This window comes from Scyliorhinus canicula, chromosome 7 (assembly GCF_902713615.1).
Source record: "Scyliorhinus canicula chromosome 7, sScyCan1.1, whole genome shotgun sequence".
Lineage (NCBI taxonomy): Eukaryota > Metazoa > Chordata > Chondrichthyes > Carcharhiniformes > Scyliorhinidae > Scyliorhinus > Scyliorhinus canicula.
Genome location: NC_052152.1, coordinates 168,725,800 through 168,742,030, shown reverse-complemented (window position 1 = coordinate 168,742,030; position 16,231 = coordinate 168,725,800). Strand labels below are relative to the sequence as shown.

The 16,231-nt window shown below is 46.0% G+C and overlaps 1 protein-coding gene across 6 annotated transcripts in view; it reads left to right on the top strand.

The window, feature by feature from the left end:
- Positions 1–16,231, top strand: part of LOC119969528 (extracellular sulfatase Sulf-2-like) — a 433,021-nt gene that overhangs the window by 326,821 nt on the left and 89,969 nt on the right. For all 6 annotated transcript variants that reach the window (XM_038803237.1, XM_038803240.1, XM_038803243.1 and 3 more), the window contains one exon: positions 6,666–6,835. In XM_038803237.1, coding sequence (XP_038659165.1) covers positions 6,666–6,835 — 170 coding nt within the window. The remainder of the gene's footprint in view (positions 1–6,665; positions 6,836–16,231) is intronic.

Below are 16,231 nucleotides of genomic sequence, written 5' to 3'. Positions count from 1 at the left end.
GTGGGTTTCCTCCGGGTGCTCCGGTTTCCTCCCACAGTCCAAAGATGTGCGGGTTAGGTGGATTGGCCATGCTAAATTGCCCGTAGTGTCCTAATAAATGTAAGGTTAAGGGGGGGGTTGTTGGGTTACGGGTATAGGGTGGATATGTGGGTTTGAGTAGGGTGATCATGGCTCGGCACAACATTGAGGGCCGAAGGGCCTGTTCTGTGCTGTACTGTTCTATGTTCTATGTTCAATCCTGACTTCATATTGGACTGGGATTATATTCCACGTGGTATGTAACTCGAGCAATAGACTCCTGAAAGGCATTTTGAACACTTGACTTTAATGCATACAGGAGTCAAATCAAAATATGACCATTGAGAGGTTGACTGACACTTGTTGCAGAGATGCACTTGATACCACATTAATTACAGGTGCCGCATAACTCTACTCTTATCCTATGTGGCATTGCACTCCTTCACCACAATTTAATTTGTACTGTGAATTTTCCGAACCACAGTGGGTGTGTAGGAAAATGATTAATGCCCTACATTTCAAGCACTAAAATGTAGGTCAGTAAAGTAACTGCTGCGCTATTTAGCACAGATGCATACACAGTCTTTTTAATAATCTGTGGGAAAACATGCACATGGTAGATTCCTTCAGTTCAATTTAACTATTAGAACATCGCTAAACTATTTAAGTTATGTCGTTAAAGGTGCACAGATTTATGAAGAAGTTATTAAATTAAGCTGATTACTTTTTTGATACGATTTATGATGTATATTAATAAGCAAATGTTTTCTCAATATTATTTGATGGACAAAGTTGTCTCCCATTTACAGCTTTCTCATCCTGTTATTTGTTGGGAGTAAAATGAAAAAAATAAACTAAATCCTGACTTCTCTCCTAAAACTTGATAATTAATCTTCTTCATCTAATTCTCATCTGCTGGAAACTTCAGGAGGATCCCTCCCATTGCCCCTGCTGGTGGGTTTGATGGCAGGCATTGAGGGAGAATGTGATGGGAAGTCCAGAAACTGGTTTCATGTGGGTGTGAATTTACAGTGGGAAGAGCCACTAGTACCCACCATGAAGGGTCAGAAAATCTCCAGGAGGCCGGTGCAAACCTCATTTGCATCCCGTTAATGGGATGCAGATGAAGCCCTGACACCTCCCCCACCCTGAATTCTCTGTATGCCAGTGGACAAAAACAGAACATGATGTGCAGATGTCATGACTGACCTGAGCAATGCCTCCAGAGTTTGAGATGGATGCCGCCCGTAACTCAGAAACACCACAGTAGTGCATAAGGGGAGCATCTGCAGGTGGATCTTCCAGATTCGGTGTCCTAGAGGGGGGTCCACCTTCCAGCCTCAGAATGTTCACTTTCAGGAGCTCCATATTCTTCAATAGTAGGTCAGTGATGGTGGGCACTTCTTCAGGATGACACTTGGACACGACGGCAGACTATGTACCACCCGGGTGTGCCCCTCCACTGAGAATGTGTGAAACACCCAGGTGCATAACTAATTAGGTTGGAAGATCTGCCATGTTGCCCTGCCAGCCGCCGAAGCAGGAAACACTCCACATTCCCATGGCTCACAGCGCCGAGGACGCAGGTTCGATACCGATCCCGGGTCACAGTCCATGTGGAATTTGCACATTCTCTCTGCGTCTGCATGGGTCTCTAACGATGTGCAGGGTAGGTAGACTGGCCACGCTAAATTGCCCCTTAATTGAAAAAAAGAATTGGGTAGTCTAAATTAATTTTGAACAAACATGGTGGTTAAACTGAATACGAATACATATTCACTCAGCTCTATCATTTGTTTTATTCATTTACTTCATGGCAAGGCCAGCATTTATTGGCCATGTCTATACAATTGAGTGGCTTTCTAAGATATTTTGGAAGGCAGTTAGAGTCAACCAAATCGCTGTAGGTCTGGAGTCACAGACAGAGGAAGGGCTGTTGTATGTTGGTTTTGGTTGGCTAAGGAACAATGTTGGAGACATAGATCTGTCTGAACAATTTATTGGATGAACACAACTATTTACAGATTCCCAAGTCTGGGTGTTACTCAGCCTGCACCATGAGCACTCACCGATTAGACCCTTGGTCACTTGACTCTAACTTACATCAGCATATGGGCAATGCTGTTTCACTTTCAGCCCGGAACAACCTATACTGCATCTCCACCCATATCTTTGTCCAAATATATTTTACATATACCGTTACATAATCCCTCCTGCTACGTTTCTAACTTCATTGCTTTAGTCAGTCTGGAAGTTTCCCTGACCAAATCGTTACAAGGCTTGGATTGTCGGTAGTCTCCTCTTGGATTTCTTTGCTTTGACTAGTTGGCCTAATGAGATAGTTGATGAACTGGTTTTAAATTTTCCAAAACTCCCGAGATTTGGGGAAGGTCCCATTAGATTGGAAGATAGCAAAAAGACAGGGAGAAGAAAACAGGAAACTACATCTTTTGTAGGGAACATTTTCAAACCATGAATGAAGAAGTTATAGCAAGACACCTGGATAAGTTCAAGGTATTTAGAGAGTGTGAATATGGTTTTGCAAAAGGTAAATCATATTTAACCAACTTATTGGATTTCTTTGAGGAAGTAACGTGCTGTGGAGAAAGGGGAACTGTCGGATGTACTGATTTCCAGAAAGCATTTGGTAAAGTGCCACATCCAAGGTTATTGCAGAAAATAAAAGCTCATGTTATCGGTCACAGTTTTTCAAACTTTGGGTTGTGACCTGCGGGTGGGTCGTGGGAAGGTGTTGGGAGCGGTCGACACCGCCTTTTAAGTTGAGAATACTGGTCACGGCCAGCTTTTAAATACAAACCATGTAGTCTTCCTGCCAAAAGCAGAGGCAGAGAACAGGTCACGCGTCTGGTATGGATAATTGCATTGGAGGCGGTACAGCGAGATTCACTATATTCGTCCTTGGGAAGAGGGGGTTACCTTATGATAACCCCCTCTTCCAGGGGCAGCACGGTAGCATGGTGGTTAGCATAAGTGCTTCACAGCTCCAGGGTCCCAGGTTCGATTCCCGGCTGGGTCACTGTCTGTGCGGAGTCTGCACGTCCTCCCCGTGTGTGCGTGGGTTTCCTCCGGGTGCTCCGGTTTCCTCCCACAGTCCAAAGATGTGCGGGTTAGGTGGATTGGCCATGCTAAATTGCCCGTAGTGTCCTAAAAAGTAAGGTTAAGGGGGGGGGGGGGGGCGGTTGTTGGGTTACGGGTATGGGGTGGATACGTGGGTTTGAGTAGGGTGATCATTGCTCGGCACAACATCGAGGGCCGAAGGGCCTGTTCTGTGCTGTACTGTTCTATCTATCTATCTATAAGAGGCTAAGTAAATTTGCCTTATATTCAGTGGAGTTCAGAAGAATAAAAGTTGATCTCATTGAACTTAGAAAATTCTGAGCTGGCTTGCTAGGGTAGATGCTGAGTGGTTGTTTCTGTTGGTTGGGAACAGAGTCCCAGGATAAGGAACCAATCAAACGGGCAGCACAGTAGCATAGTGGTTAGCACAATTGCTTCACAGCTCCAGGGTCCCAGGTTCGATTCCCGGCTTGGGGCACTGTCTGTGCGGAGTCTGCACATTCTCCCAGTGTTTGCGTGGGTTTCCTCCGGGTGCTCCTGTTTCCTCCCACAGTCCAAAGATGTGCAGGTTAGGTGGATTGGCCATGATAAATTGCCCTTAGTGTCCCAAATTGTCCTTCGTGTTGGGTGGTGTGGGGTGTGGGCTTGGGTGGGGTGCTCGTTCTAAGAGCCGGTACGGACTCGATGGGCTGAATGGCCTCCTTTTGCACTGTAAATTCTATGAAATTCAGACTTGTATGAGAAGAAATTACTTAACTCCTAGGCTTGTGAATGTTTGGAATTCTCTACCCCAGAGGGTTGTGGAAACTGCATTATTGAATACACCTAAGACTGTGATAGACAGGTCTTTGGTCTCTCAGGGGAAACAGACAGCAAAATGGAGTTGAAACCCAAGATCAGTCATGATCATATTCAATGGCGGAGCCAGTCAACAGGCCATATTAGAATTAGAACAGTACAGCACAGAACAGGCCCTTCGGCCCTCGATGTTGTGCCGAGCAATGATCACCCTACTCAAGCCCACGTATCCACCCTATACCAGTATCCCAACAACCCCCATTAACCTTATTTTTTTAGGACACTAAGGGCAATTTAGCCTGGCCGATCCACCTAACCCGCACATCTTTGGACTGTGGGAGGAAACCGGAGAAAACCCACGCACACACGGGGAGGACGTGCTGACTCCGCACAGACAGTGACCCATCCGGGAATCGAACCTGGGACCCTGGAGCTGTGAAGCATTTATTCTAACCACCATGCTACCGTGCTGACATTTGCTACCGTGCTGCCATTAAATACTTCTACATATCATCTACACCTATTTCTTGTGTCTTGAGCAAATTTTATGCAGGCTTCAAAAAGTCTTTCAAAGAATTCCTCAGTCACTGGCCTTACCTTGATTATTTTTCTAAAAACACACCAGTGTTCATTTTAAAATTATTGTCTATAACTGATCTTAGAATATAAAAGCTCACCCTGCAGTGAAAACCTTCTGACCTTGCCGACTTGTTAAGATGCTAGATCATCGAAAAATTAGTTGAGAAAGTAATGTTGCCAATGTTAACAGATCAACATTTAATGGGTGGAAATTTTGAGCTTGCGAGGAGGTGGAATCAGTGAGAATCAAGCCTGCAGTTTCCCAACACTGGCCGGCAGCCATGCAGTGTGATGGCATTTTCCTGCCTCTGGGCTATTTTGGAACTTCTCAGTTCTGGGGGGAAATGACTATTGGTCCATGAGTGGCGGGAAGGTGTGAGTGGTGTATTCCAATTTTCTGCTTTGTGTCCACTCATCATCCATTACAGTGCACTGGATAGCTCAGAAATTGACAGGGCAGCGGTATTGAAAGCTAACCAGACCTGGGGAAATATTGGCAGAAACATAGAGCACGAATGTCAGGAGTCAATACAAAGTCTGTGGAAGTCACTGGTATGGCCACATGTGGATTACTATATATAATTCTGGTTGCCGTACTGCAGCAAGAATATCCAGCCACTAGAGGGGTGGAAAATGATGGCAATCACTCTGATACCTGGGACTTGATTTTCAGTCACTTGTGGGGGCAAGAACAGCAGTGGGCGTGCTTCTCGGATGACGTGGCAGAGCCCCTTCAAAGCATGTCCTGGGGGAATAGGGGACCCACTTGCCTCCAGTTAGTTGTTCATTAGTTAAGAAGCTTGTTAACAGGCTGGTAGAAATAGAAAGTGATTTTCAAATCACAGATTGCCAAACTCAAGCAGTCTTGTGCATGTTATTGCAGTTAGAAGGTGCAGTATGGGGAACCATCAAGTAATATATTTTCTGAGGAAAGATTTTTGACAAGGTTTAGCCGAACGCTACACCGGCCAAATTAGGAGATCTGCATATGAGCAGCACGGTAGCACAGTGGGTAGCACTGTTACTTCACAGCTCCAGGGTCCCAAGTTCGATTCCCGGCTTGGGTCACTGTCTGTGCGGAGTGTGCACATTCTCCCCGCGTCTGCGTGGGATTCCTCCGGGTGCTCCAGTTTCCTCCCACAAGTTTCGAAAGACATGGGGCGCGATTCTCCAAAATGAAGACTATGTGCTCGCGCCATTGTGAACGCCGTCGCGTTTCATGATGGCGCAAAACGGGCGTGTGGACTACCAATTCTGGCCCCCCACAGGGGGCCAGCACGGCACTGGAGCAGTTCACGCTGCTCCAGCCTCCCTTCCCGGTGCCAAATGGGCGCCACGCCAAACCCGCACATGCGCAGTTGGGCCGCGCCAACCCGCGCATGCGCGGGGGACTTCTTCAGCGTGCCGGCCCTTACACAACATGGCGTGGGGGTTCAGGGGCCGACCGCACAAAAAAGTAGGCCCGGGGATGAGAGGCTAGCCCGCCGATTGGTGGCCGCTGATCGCGGGCCAGACCCCAAAGGAGCCCCCCCCCCCCTCCCGGGCCGTCCCCCCCCCCTCCCCCCACGGGCCACCCCCCCGGCCCCTTCGCGCAGAGTTCCCGCTGGCAGCGACCAGGGGTGAACGGTGTCTGCGGGACTTGGCGTTTCTGCATGGCCACTCGGCCCATCCGGGCCGGAGAATTGGCGGCCCGACCGGCACCACACCAAACGCGCCGGCGCAAATGGCACCGATTCTCTGCACCTCGGAGAATCGTGCACCGGCGCCGGGGCGGAGTGTCGCAGTTGCAGCGGTTCTCCAGCCCGGCGCGGGGCTCGGAGAATCGCGCCCATGCTATTGGATAATTTGGACATTCTGAATTCTCCTTCTGTGTACCAGAACAGGCGCCAGAATGTGGCAACTTGGGGCTTTTCACTGTAACGTCATTGCAGTGATAATGTAAACCTACTTGTGACAATAAAGATGATTTTAAAAACTAATATGAGATGATGTGTGAATGATGCAGATGTGGTGTTGAGTTGGGACCCAGAACTCCTTCCTTTGTTTGAGCAATGAAGAGAATAGTAACAGTCTGAAGTTGTTTTTATATTGCAAGGAAAAGTTTTGAAACTGAATTTTTAAAAATTGTGCCTTGTTCAAAAAAGATTGTTTTAAAATTTAACGCCTAATGCATTATACCTCTCATTTGGTAGGATTACCTGACAGATTTGATGACAAATGACAGCATCAATTACTTTCAATTATCCAAGAAGATTTATCCACATCGACCAGTTATGATGTTGATCAGTCATGCAGCACCCCATGGCCCAGAAGACTCGGCTCCACAATTCTCCAATCTCTTCCCCAATGCTTCCCAGCACATGTGAGTGTTAATAATGTTGTCATTCAGTCTTATGGCCATCCATGAGATGCAGTAGACATCACAGTTCTCTTATTCAGAACTTTCAGCTAGTTACAAGCAGTTCATTGTAAATTTCTGCAGAGACTGGTTCTCTAATGTGGTTAGTTGAGGAAGTAGGGTTTATTTTATGTTGTAGTACTGAGCTCTGAAGACCAGCAAGGCCCCAGATTCACACACAAAGCTGCTGAGTTAGTCGGTCTCTTCTGCAGTGGCGTGATGGGGAATTTTGCAAATCACTGAAGAATATTCTTGTTAAGAGGCGTAGGCATCATTTAGCAGAGGAATGATGTCAGTGATTCCTTCTGGAAGCCACATGGGAATAGATAGAAACAAGTGGGGCAGGTATAATACCCTACAGCACCCAGTCTAGGATTTTGCAAGAAGAATTTAACACGAATGAGGTTTTGGAGGAGTTACTCCTACTTGTGAAACAATGCTCCAAGAAAGGGTAGCTATCTGCAGGAAGGAGAGGTCAAAGGAAATGGTTAGAGGGAATGTTAGAGACAAACAGCTGTTTGAAACCAATTATTTTAAATGTGTTTAAAATGTTGTTCATGTCTTAACTGATGCTAAAAGAACAGTTTGGCTTACTTTTAGAAATATGTGTTTCCCATGATGTGTTTCTTGGCAGTGGGAGACGACCCACCATTGGCTAGTGGATGGGATCTTCTCATTGAATCCACCCCACAGTCATGGGAAAGCCATGATGGTGCTTCGCCATCAGTGGGACCAGGGGTTTCGCAGGCAGGAACAGACAGAACATTCCCTCCCCCAGCTATTTCTCAATTTGTACCTGGTCAAACAATCCAGACTCAACAGCTGCAGTCAATAGGTTCTTTATCTCTGGTATTTGTATAAAATCTCTTTGTGATAACCTAGTGTTTTTTCCTTTTATTTTAAGCATATTATTAACCGCTCCAATATGGAACATAATATTTTTATGCACAATTTCAGCATCAGAATGATGAAACCCTTTGACTATTTAGAAAAACTGTCAATATTTTTACTTTCAAATAGGTTTTATCAAAAATACACATCACATATCCCTTAGCAGAATGCACTTTGCAATGGAGGTGATACTGTGGAAAGACCCAAAACATCATCTGAGTGTCTAAGAATGAATAATTGTACCCAAAGTCATTATACATAAGGACAATTTAATTCAATTTTTGACAAAGTTTTGAATATCAACTCTATAGTTTGGTTGGCTTTCAATAGAGATTCAAAATATTTTTTAATGGTCAGATTTCTTTCATTCGTGCACATCTCAGAAATACCAAATCCTGGCGGGATTCTCAAATAATGGGGCTATGTCTCTGTGGTGATATGCATCACTGTAAATACACAAGGGGTTAATGTAAATACACGTAAACAAGATAGACACGAGAGGGAGCACCACAGGCATGACACACAGACATTCGACCAATAGGCCAGCAAGATAAATCACGACCAATGGGCATTCACGACACACACAGAGGTGACACTACCACAAGGGGGCATTACACCAACCCATATAAAAGGACACAGCACACATGATCTTCCTCTTTCCAGTGAAGGCATCTAGCGAGGACGCAGGGTTGATTGAACACATCACACCCACCACGTGGATTGTAGCAGACTGGTTCGTCAATCTGAGCAGCTATTGCAGGATGAACAGGAGAGTCGAATCCCAATAGGAGAATCGTTAACAGTTCAATAAATGTGTTAAAGTTATCTCCAAGTCTGAACCTTCCTTTGTCAGAGCGCACATCAAGGATGCAGCTTATGCTACGTCAAGAGCATAACAAAACATGGTACCAGTGAGTGAACTGTTTAAATCCATATAGTTACAACTCAGCAAACAGCGACAACCAGCAACAGCACCCAGGCAAGATGATGTTCGAGATTCCAGTTCCACAGCAGCTCAGGTACCAAGGCAATCTCAGTGAAAACTGGTGTGCGTTCAGGCAGAGATTCGACATCTACCTGGCAGCGTCCGACCTAGGTGGCATGGCGGATGCAGAGAAAATAACGCTTCTATTTACTATCGTGGGTCCAAGAGTAGCTAAAATCTTCCAGACCTTCAAATACTCAAAGGGGCAAATTCCAAGAATTCCGCAAGGAACATCAAGAAAAAATGGTAAAATAGGCGGCAACACTCACCACGAGGTAGGCTTGCAGCAAAAAACGGCAATTTTGATTTGCAGCCATCTGGGAAAAGGTGCTGCACATAGGCAGTTGCGTGAAGAGCGCACAGAATGGGAAGGTCCGTTTGCGCATGCACGAGAAGCCGCGCATGCGCAATTGCGAAAAAGGCCCCAAGTAAAGGAACAGCGATCTGCGCATGCGCAATCGCTTCCTACGACCTACGTCACACGCTTCATGACGTCAGAGGCCCCGGACCACGCCCACTTAAAGGGGAAATGTCCCAAAACACCACGTTAATTCAAACCTCATTCGCTAGTGCCTCCCCACAAGCAAATGTTTTGACTCCGGACGTGGAGCATCAAGAAACCTCAGAAGATGCAAGTGAACCTGAAATGACTCCGGACGGGGAGCATCAAGAAACCTCAGCTGACTCAAGTGAACCTGCAATGACTCTGGACGGGGAGCATCAAGAAACCAAAGCTGATTCAGGTGAACCAGAAAGGGCTCCAGACGGGGAGCATCAACAAGCCAAAACTGACTCAGGTGAAACAGACCAGACGCTAGACGGGGAGCGCCGCAAACTCAGTGACAGCACACTCAAGGAAACAGCAGATGCCACAAAGCACACTGACATGAGTAACTGTGTGAAGGACAGAGTGTGGTCCTTGAGCGCAATAAACACAACAACAAAACCAATCAACACAACAATATCAAAGACAATAACAAGAAGCGTACCAAAGGCAACAGCGTCGACAACAAGCACAACAAACACAACGCCACCGGAACTACGACTGGTACAACATGGTATGACTCTGCCAATGCGGGACACTGTTACTGCTCAGCTCAGTACAATGACATACCATGGCAGGAGGACACAGATTGCATTCATCGCTACCACAAGCATCGGAAGAAAAAAAGACTCCAAATCAGACACCTAAGTGATTTGACCACTTCTTGGTTCCTTACGCACAGGGACACTGACGGCATTTACAAAGCAATGCCACCATCAACATCACCACCTCAGCAACCAAACAAGAAACACACTCGACCATAATAGTTAATGAATTCTGGACTCATGCATATGATTTGGACTTATTGTTTAATGATCACTATTATCATATCTTGTACATAGCAGGGCCTTATCGACCTGTTTTTGTTCAATTTTCTTTAACACTGTACAGAAAATATGTAACACGAAAAAAGGGGGGATGTGGTGATATGCATCACTGTAAATACACAAGGGGTTTATGTAAATACACGTAGCCTAGATAGACACTAGAGGGAGCACAAGAGACATGACACACAGACATTCAACCAATAGGCCAGTAAGATAAGACAGGACCAATGGGCATTCACGACACACACACAGGTGACACTACCACAGGGGGGGCATTACACTAACCCATAAAAAAAGACACAGCACACATGATCTTCCTCTTTCCAGTGGAGACACTTAGTGAGTACACAGGGTTGATTGAAACACATCACACCCACCACGTGGATTGCAGCAGACTGGTTCGTCAGTCTGAGTAGCTATGGCAGGATTAACAGGAGAGTCGAATCCAAATAGGAGACTGGTTAACAGTTCAATAAATGTGTTAAAGCTATCTCCAAGTCTGAACCTTCCTTTGTCAGAGTGCACATCAAGGAAGCAGCTTATGCTACATCAAGAGCATAACAAAACAGTCCCCACGCCCGTGAAAAAACATGCTTGAATCACTCTGGACTTACCCAGAGTAAGTTCCGGGTGATTCTGCGATTTGCATGGGGCTAGCAGGGCCCCGGCCTACTCCTCGCTGCACCGGCTGCCGATATGGGGCGCTGCACTTCTGGTTGGTGGTCCGCGCATGCTCACGGCGGCGGCATGAGTCGGCAGGCCCGTGCGACATGGCCGACCCACACCGCGGAATGACAGCAAGAAGATAGGATCCCCTTCAGATCGCGCCCGTCCGCGGATCGGTGGCCCCCGATCAATAGCCTGGCCTTCCTGGAGGCCCCCCCTCAGAGAATGATCCCCCGCCCCCTCACCAGGGCGGCCGTAGACTGAATCCGCAGCCGCCATGCTGAGTGCCCACGGGGTGAAACCATGACAGAACCATGCTGGCGGAAACTAGGCCAGCTTCAATGGGGAAATCGCCGCGGGGGCCTTTTTCAACGGCCCCCGAACGACGCCGCGTCGACCGTGCGTGCCCGATTGGCGCCGATTTTCCAGGGACCGGAGAATCGCGGGAGCAGCGTCGGACCCCATCTCAGGTCTGATGCCCATTCCCCCCCCCCCCCCACCCCGCACCAAGTGCAATTTTGGCACGGAGGCTCGGAGAATCCCGCCCTCGGTGTTGTGCAATTGTTTGGGTTTTGGAAATAGAACCCAGTACTGCATGGTTGTCATAGCCTTGTGACTCTGCCATGTGTCTGGGAAACAGGCATCTTAAGATCAGTTTCAATAAAATCTCTCGCAGAAACACACTATTGAAGACTGCTGTCCTTAGACTTACAATGGTGTCAGGAGAGGGTATCAAAAAATTGATTTTTGCAACTTGCAAAAGGAGCAAAGAAGATGCTGAGAACCCAAGGACACATTAAGGTTCAAAATCTGCAAAATGCCGCTGAAACGAACAGAGGAAAACAAACACTGCAAGTGAAACAGCTCGGAAAAGCGCACACAGACTGACAGTGAAATTACTGGCTGCTGAGAAAGGAACAAAAGGAAAGCACAAATCCGTAAGTGAAATAACTAGCTACAGGCAAAAAGGAAACACAAAGACTGCAAACACATTACAGAGTGAATAAAATTTGTTGCAGCAAATTTTCCAATCCCATCTGCAGTCCAGTTGAAAAATGATGTGCTGCAAAATTGCCAGTTTTTCCAATCAGCTAATTAAGAAGTCTGAAATGATAAGACTAGCTACACTTTTAGCACTGCTGGGGAGGGACTGCAAAAAAAGTGTATACCACCCTAGAACGAGCACTGCTGCCTCACGGAACCCATTCATTTTTTGTCATTTAAGGGGCAATTTAGCGTGGCTAATCTAGCAACACTGCACATCTTTGGGTTTGTGGGGGTGAGGCCCACGCAGACACAGGGAGAATGTGCAAACTCCACATGGACAGTGACCTGAGGCAGCAGTGTTAACAACTGGGCCACCGAGCCGCCCCGGATTATGACACTAAGATAAGTGGCGGAGCACACTGAAAGTCTGCAGAGGAATATAGATAGTTTAAGTGAGTGGGCAAGGGTCTGGCAGATGGAGTACAATGTTGATAAATGTGAGGTCATCCATTTTGGTAGAAATAACAGCAAAATGGACGATTATTTAAATGGTAAAAATTGCAGCATGCTGCTGTGCCGTGGGACTTTGTTGTCCTTGTGCATGAATCACAAAATGTTGGGTTGCAGGCAAATTAAGAAGGCAAATGGAATGTTGTCCTTCATTGTTAGAGGGATGGAGTTTAAAAAAAGGGAGGCTATGTTGCAGCTGTACAGGATGCTGGTGAGACCATACTTGGAGTACTGTGTACAGTTTGGTTTCCCTACTTGAGAAAGTATGTACTGTGACTGGAGAGGGTGCAGAGGAAATTCACTAGATTGATTCCAGAGTTGAGAGGATTGGCTTATGAGGAAAGACTGAGTAGACTGGGACTATATTCATTGGAATTTAGACGAATGAGGGGGTTCTTATAGAAACATATAAAATTATGAAAGGAATAGATAAGGTAGAAGCAGGGAGGTTGTTTCCATTGGCGGGTGAAACAAGAACTAGGAGGCATAACCTCAAAATCAGGTGGTTTTAGAACTCGGTTGAGGAGGAACTTCACCCAAAGGGCTGTGAATCTGTAGAATACCCTGACCAATGAAGCAGTTGAGGCTTACCTTGTTGAATATTTTTAAGGCAAAGATAGAAAAATGTTTGAACAGTCAAATCTACAGGTGACAAATGGTGTGTGACTGTTACTTTCCCTCTGTGGTCATAATTGTATCAAACAGAGAAGAAGTGACAGATAGACACTTGCGTGTAGTGCAAAATAATGGCCTTCACAGATTTGTGTGAAGTGGCTCAACATGCGATCTGAAAATAAAGTTCTCAAAAGTAAGATTGAGGCTATCTGATTACACAAGACTCACACTGAGGAGACAAATTAGTCTGGTAGCCCAGTACAATGGCAAGAAGGAAGATCTCAAGTTCCAGATCATAAATGGTAGATGGGACGCAACACTCATCCAAACTGGAGCAAGTCTAAAGCTTGGCTGGGGAACCCTGAATGTGCCAACAGAGAACGGGCAGGAAAAGAACCCAGACAAAGGACAAAGACCGTAACGAGAGAGATACCAGATGAAGTGAGACAGTATTCAAATGAACCATAAGATGGTTGTTGACCACATCAGTGCAATGAAATACATGAACAGAAGGTAAATATTCTACAGGAAAATGTTCACATCAGAGCTGAATTGGAAGAGTTGAAGCATAATATTCCGGTTGAGTCCTATACCTTTGAAAATACACGATGAGCAGAGTCTTCAATGAACCAAGCTGTGCGAGATATGACCAAACAAATTTCAGGTACCAAAAGTAAAGAATGACCCACAATTCCAACTCAGAGCTGATGTTGAAAAGATTCAACAGGTGCAATCACAGGCATATGTGCTCAACTGGTGAAGCTGCTCCTTCACAGCAATGGGGAAGTTGGAGAGAAAGGATCTCACCAGCTGTACTAAGTACAGAACTACCATCAATCCCAGAGGTTCACAAGTCCCCAACAACCAAAATGGAACAACAACAGTCACCAAGGCAACAAAGGCCTCCGGGGTGGCCCTCTGGAAAAAGAACATCACCCTGAAGAACAGTCAATATCAATAGACTTACATTCCATTTAGTGACCTGCATGGTTTAAAGACTGTGTATGAAATGCATACAGAGAGACTGGCTAGTAGACCAAACAGTTATCAGTGCATGAAAGTAGTAGGTGTATAATGGATAACTTGGGCAACATACAGCCAGACAGGATCGTGCCGGCAAGTGTGGCCTTTGCTCGATGGAGAAAATAGAGATGGTTTTATATGAAAAAAAGGATATTTGGATTTTGGAAACGTAATCCTGTTCTGCATGACTAACTGACTTGTCAAAGTCATGTGACTCTGTCATGCATCTACCCTTAATATCTGTTTCAGTAAATGCCGTTCACAGAAACACAGTAATGAAGACTGCTGCCTTTATACTTGCAACGGTGATATTGTTTTGTTATGTAAGAGGATCACATCTTGATAATTTGAAGAAACTATGATCACAATACTTACAGGGCAGTATGGAAGAATATGGGAAAGGCTGAAGATAACTGGAGACCCTAGCAATGGGGAGTAGGAGGGAGATTAGTCATCAGTGTTGAAGTGGGAGAAGCTGCTGATCATGGCAGGAGAGAGAGAGTGACTGCGAGCAGCAGGAAGGAGGTTGCGGACTTCCTTGACAGACTCCAGGAGAACATTCCTGCTCCTTCTGCACCATTTGTAATTCTGGAGAGCTTGCAATGTATCTACATGTGAGCATTGGAATTAGGAGCAGGAGTAAATCACTTGGCCCTTCGAATCTGCTCCTCCGTCCAATAAAATCTTATTGTAACCTCAACCCTACCCCTAATAGCCTTTCATCCCTTTTGAGCAGCACGGTAGCACAAGTGGCTAGCACTGTGGCCTCACAGCGCCAGGGCCCCAGGTTCGATTCCCCGCTGGGGCACTGTCTGTGCAGAGTCTGCACGTTCTTCCCGTGTCTGCGTGGGTTTCCTCCAGGTGCTTCAGTTTCCTTTCACAGTCCAAAGACGTGCAGGTTAGGTGGATTGGCTATTCTAAATTGCCCTTAGTGTTCAAAAAAGTTAGGAGGAATTATTGGGTTACAGGGATAGGGTGGAAGTGAGAGCTTAAGTGGGTCGGTGCACGGGCAGCACGGTGGCCTAGTGGTTAGCACAACCGTCTCACGGCGCTGAGGTCCCAGGTTCGATCCCGGCTCTGGGTCACTGTCCGTGTGGAGTTTGCACATTCTCCCCGTGTCTGCGTGGGTTTCGCCCCCACAACCCAAAAATGTGCAGAGTAGGTGGATTGGCCACGCTAAAATTGCCCCTTAATAGAAAAAATAATTGGGTAATCTAAATTTAAAAAAAAAAATAAAAAAAAATTAAAAAAAGTGGGTCGGTGCAGACTCGATGGGCCGAATGGCCTCCTTCTGCACTGTATGTTCTATGTTCTTTGTTAATCAATAATCCATCTAGCCCACTCTCAAAAATATTCAAAGACTCTGCTACCACCACCTTTTCAGGACGAGAGTTCTTTTATTACAATGTAGAGTATCCTATTCTTTTTTTCCAATTAAGGGGCAATTCAGCATGGCCAATTTACCTGCCCTGCTCATCTCTTTGGGTTGTGGGGGCGAGACCCACGCAGACACGGGATAATGTGCAAACTCCACACGGACAGTGACCCGGGGCCGGGATCGAACCCGGGTACTGAACGACATGAGATAGCAGTGCTGAACACTGCGCCACCGTGCCACCTATAGAGGAAGAGAGTTCAGGACCTGCTTCCATTTCACTGCCAGGATTTCCGCCCCTGTGAATTACACAGTTGGAGTTGAATTTAAATATGTTAATGCACCGTCCTGTTTCCTGGTGGGACAGGTGAACACCATGATATCCAAGCCATGAAATAAAAGCAGTGGACGTTTGTTCAGCACATTGGAGGCAATTTCCCCATATTTAACTTGTAAAGCCATCTCTCCTGCCTGTCAAGTAAACATTAAACCTAAGGTTATGACAAGCAGTTCACTTACTAAGTGAAAGGAGATTATCTGTCACATAGCCATTTGTTTCTGATTCTGAGTACTGTCAACCTCATGCCAGTTCTGTAAGCTAACAAAATCCTTTGTCTGTTAGCAGCATCTTGATTAGATCAGTTTATGTAATGCAACCTGAACTTGAGCTACATTTTTGTCCTGTATGATGAGTTTTAAAATGTCAGTTCAAATAGATCTTTGTGTCAAATTTGCATCTGTGTGTCAGAAATCATGCATTCAAGGCAGAGATTAAGTTGTCATCTTTGTATAATGATATGCACCAAGTTATCTGAGGAGTGTTGTAGCGTAGGTCACAGGGCAGCAGAAAAGCTGGCACGATAATACTGCTGGAATGGTTGTGAACTGAGCTTTTGGATGCCAGTAAGAAATTAGCATCAGAGTGCTGGCTTTTCAG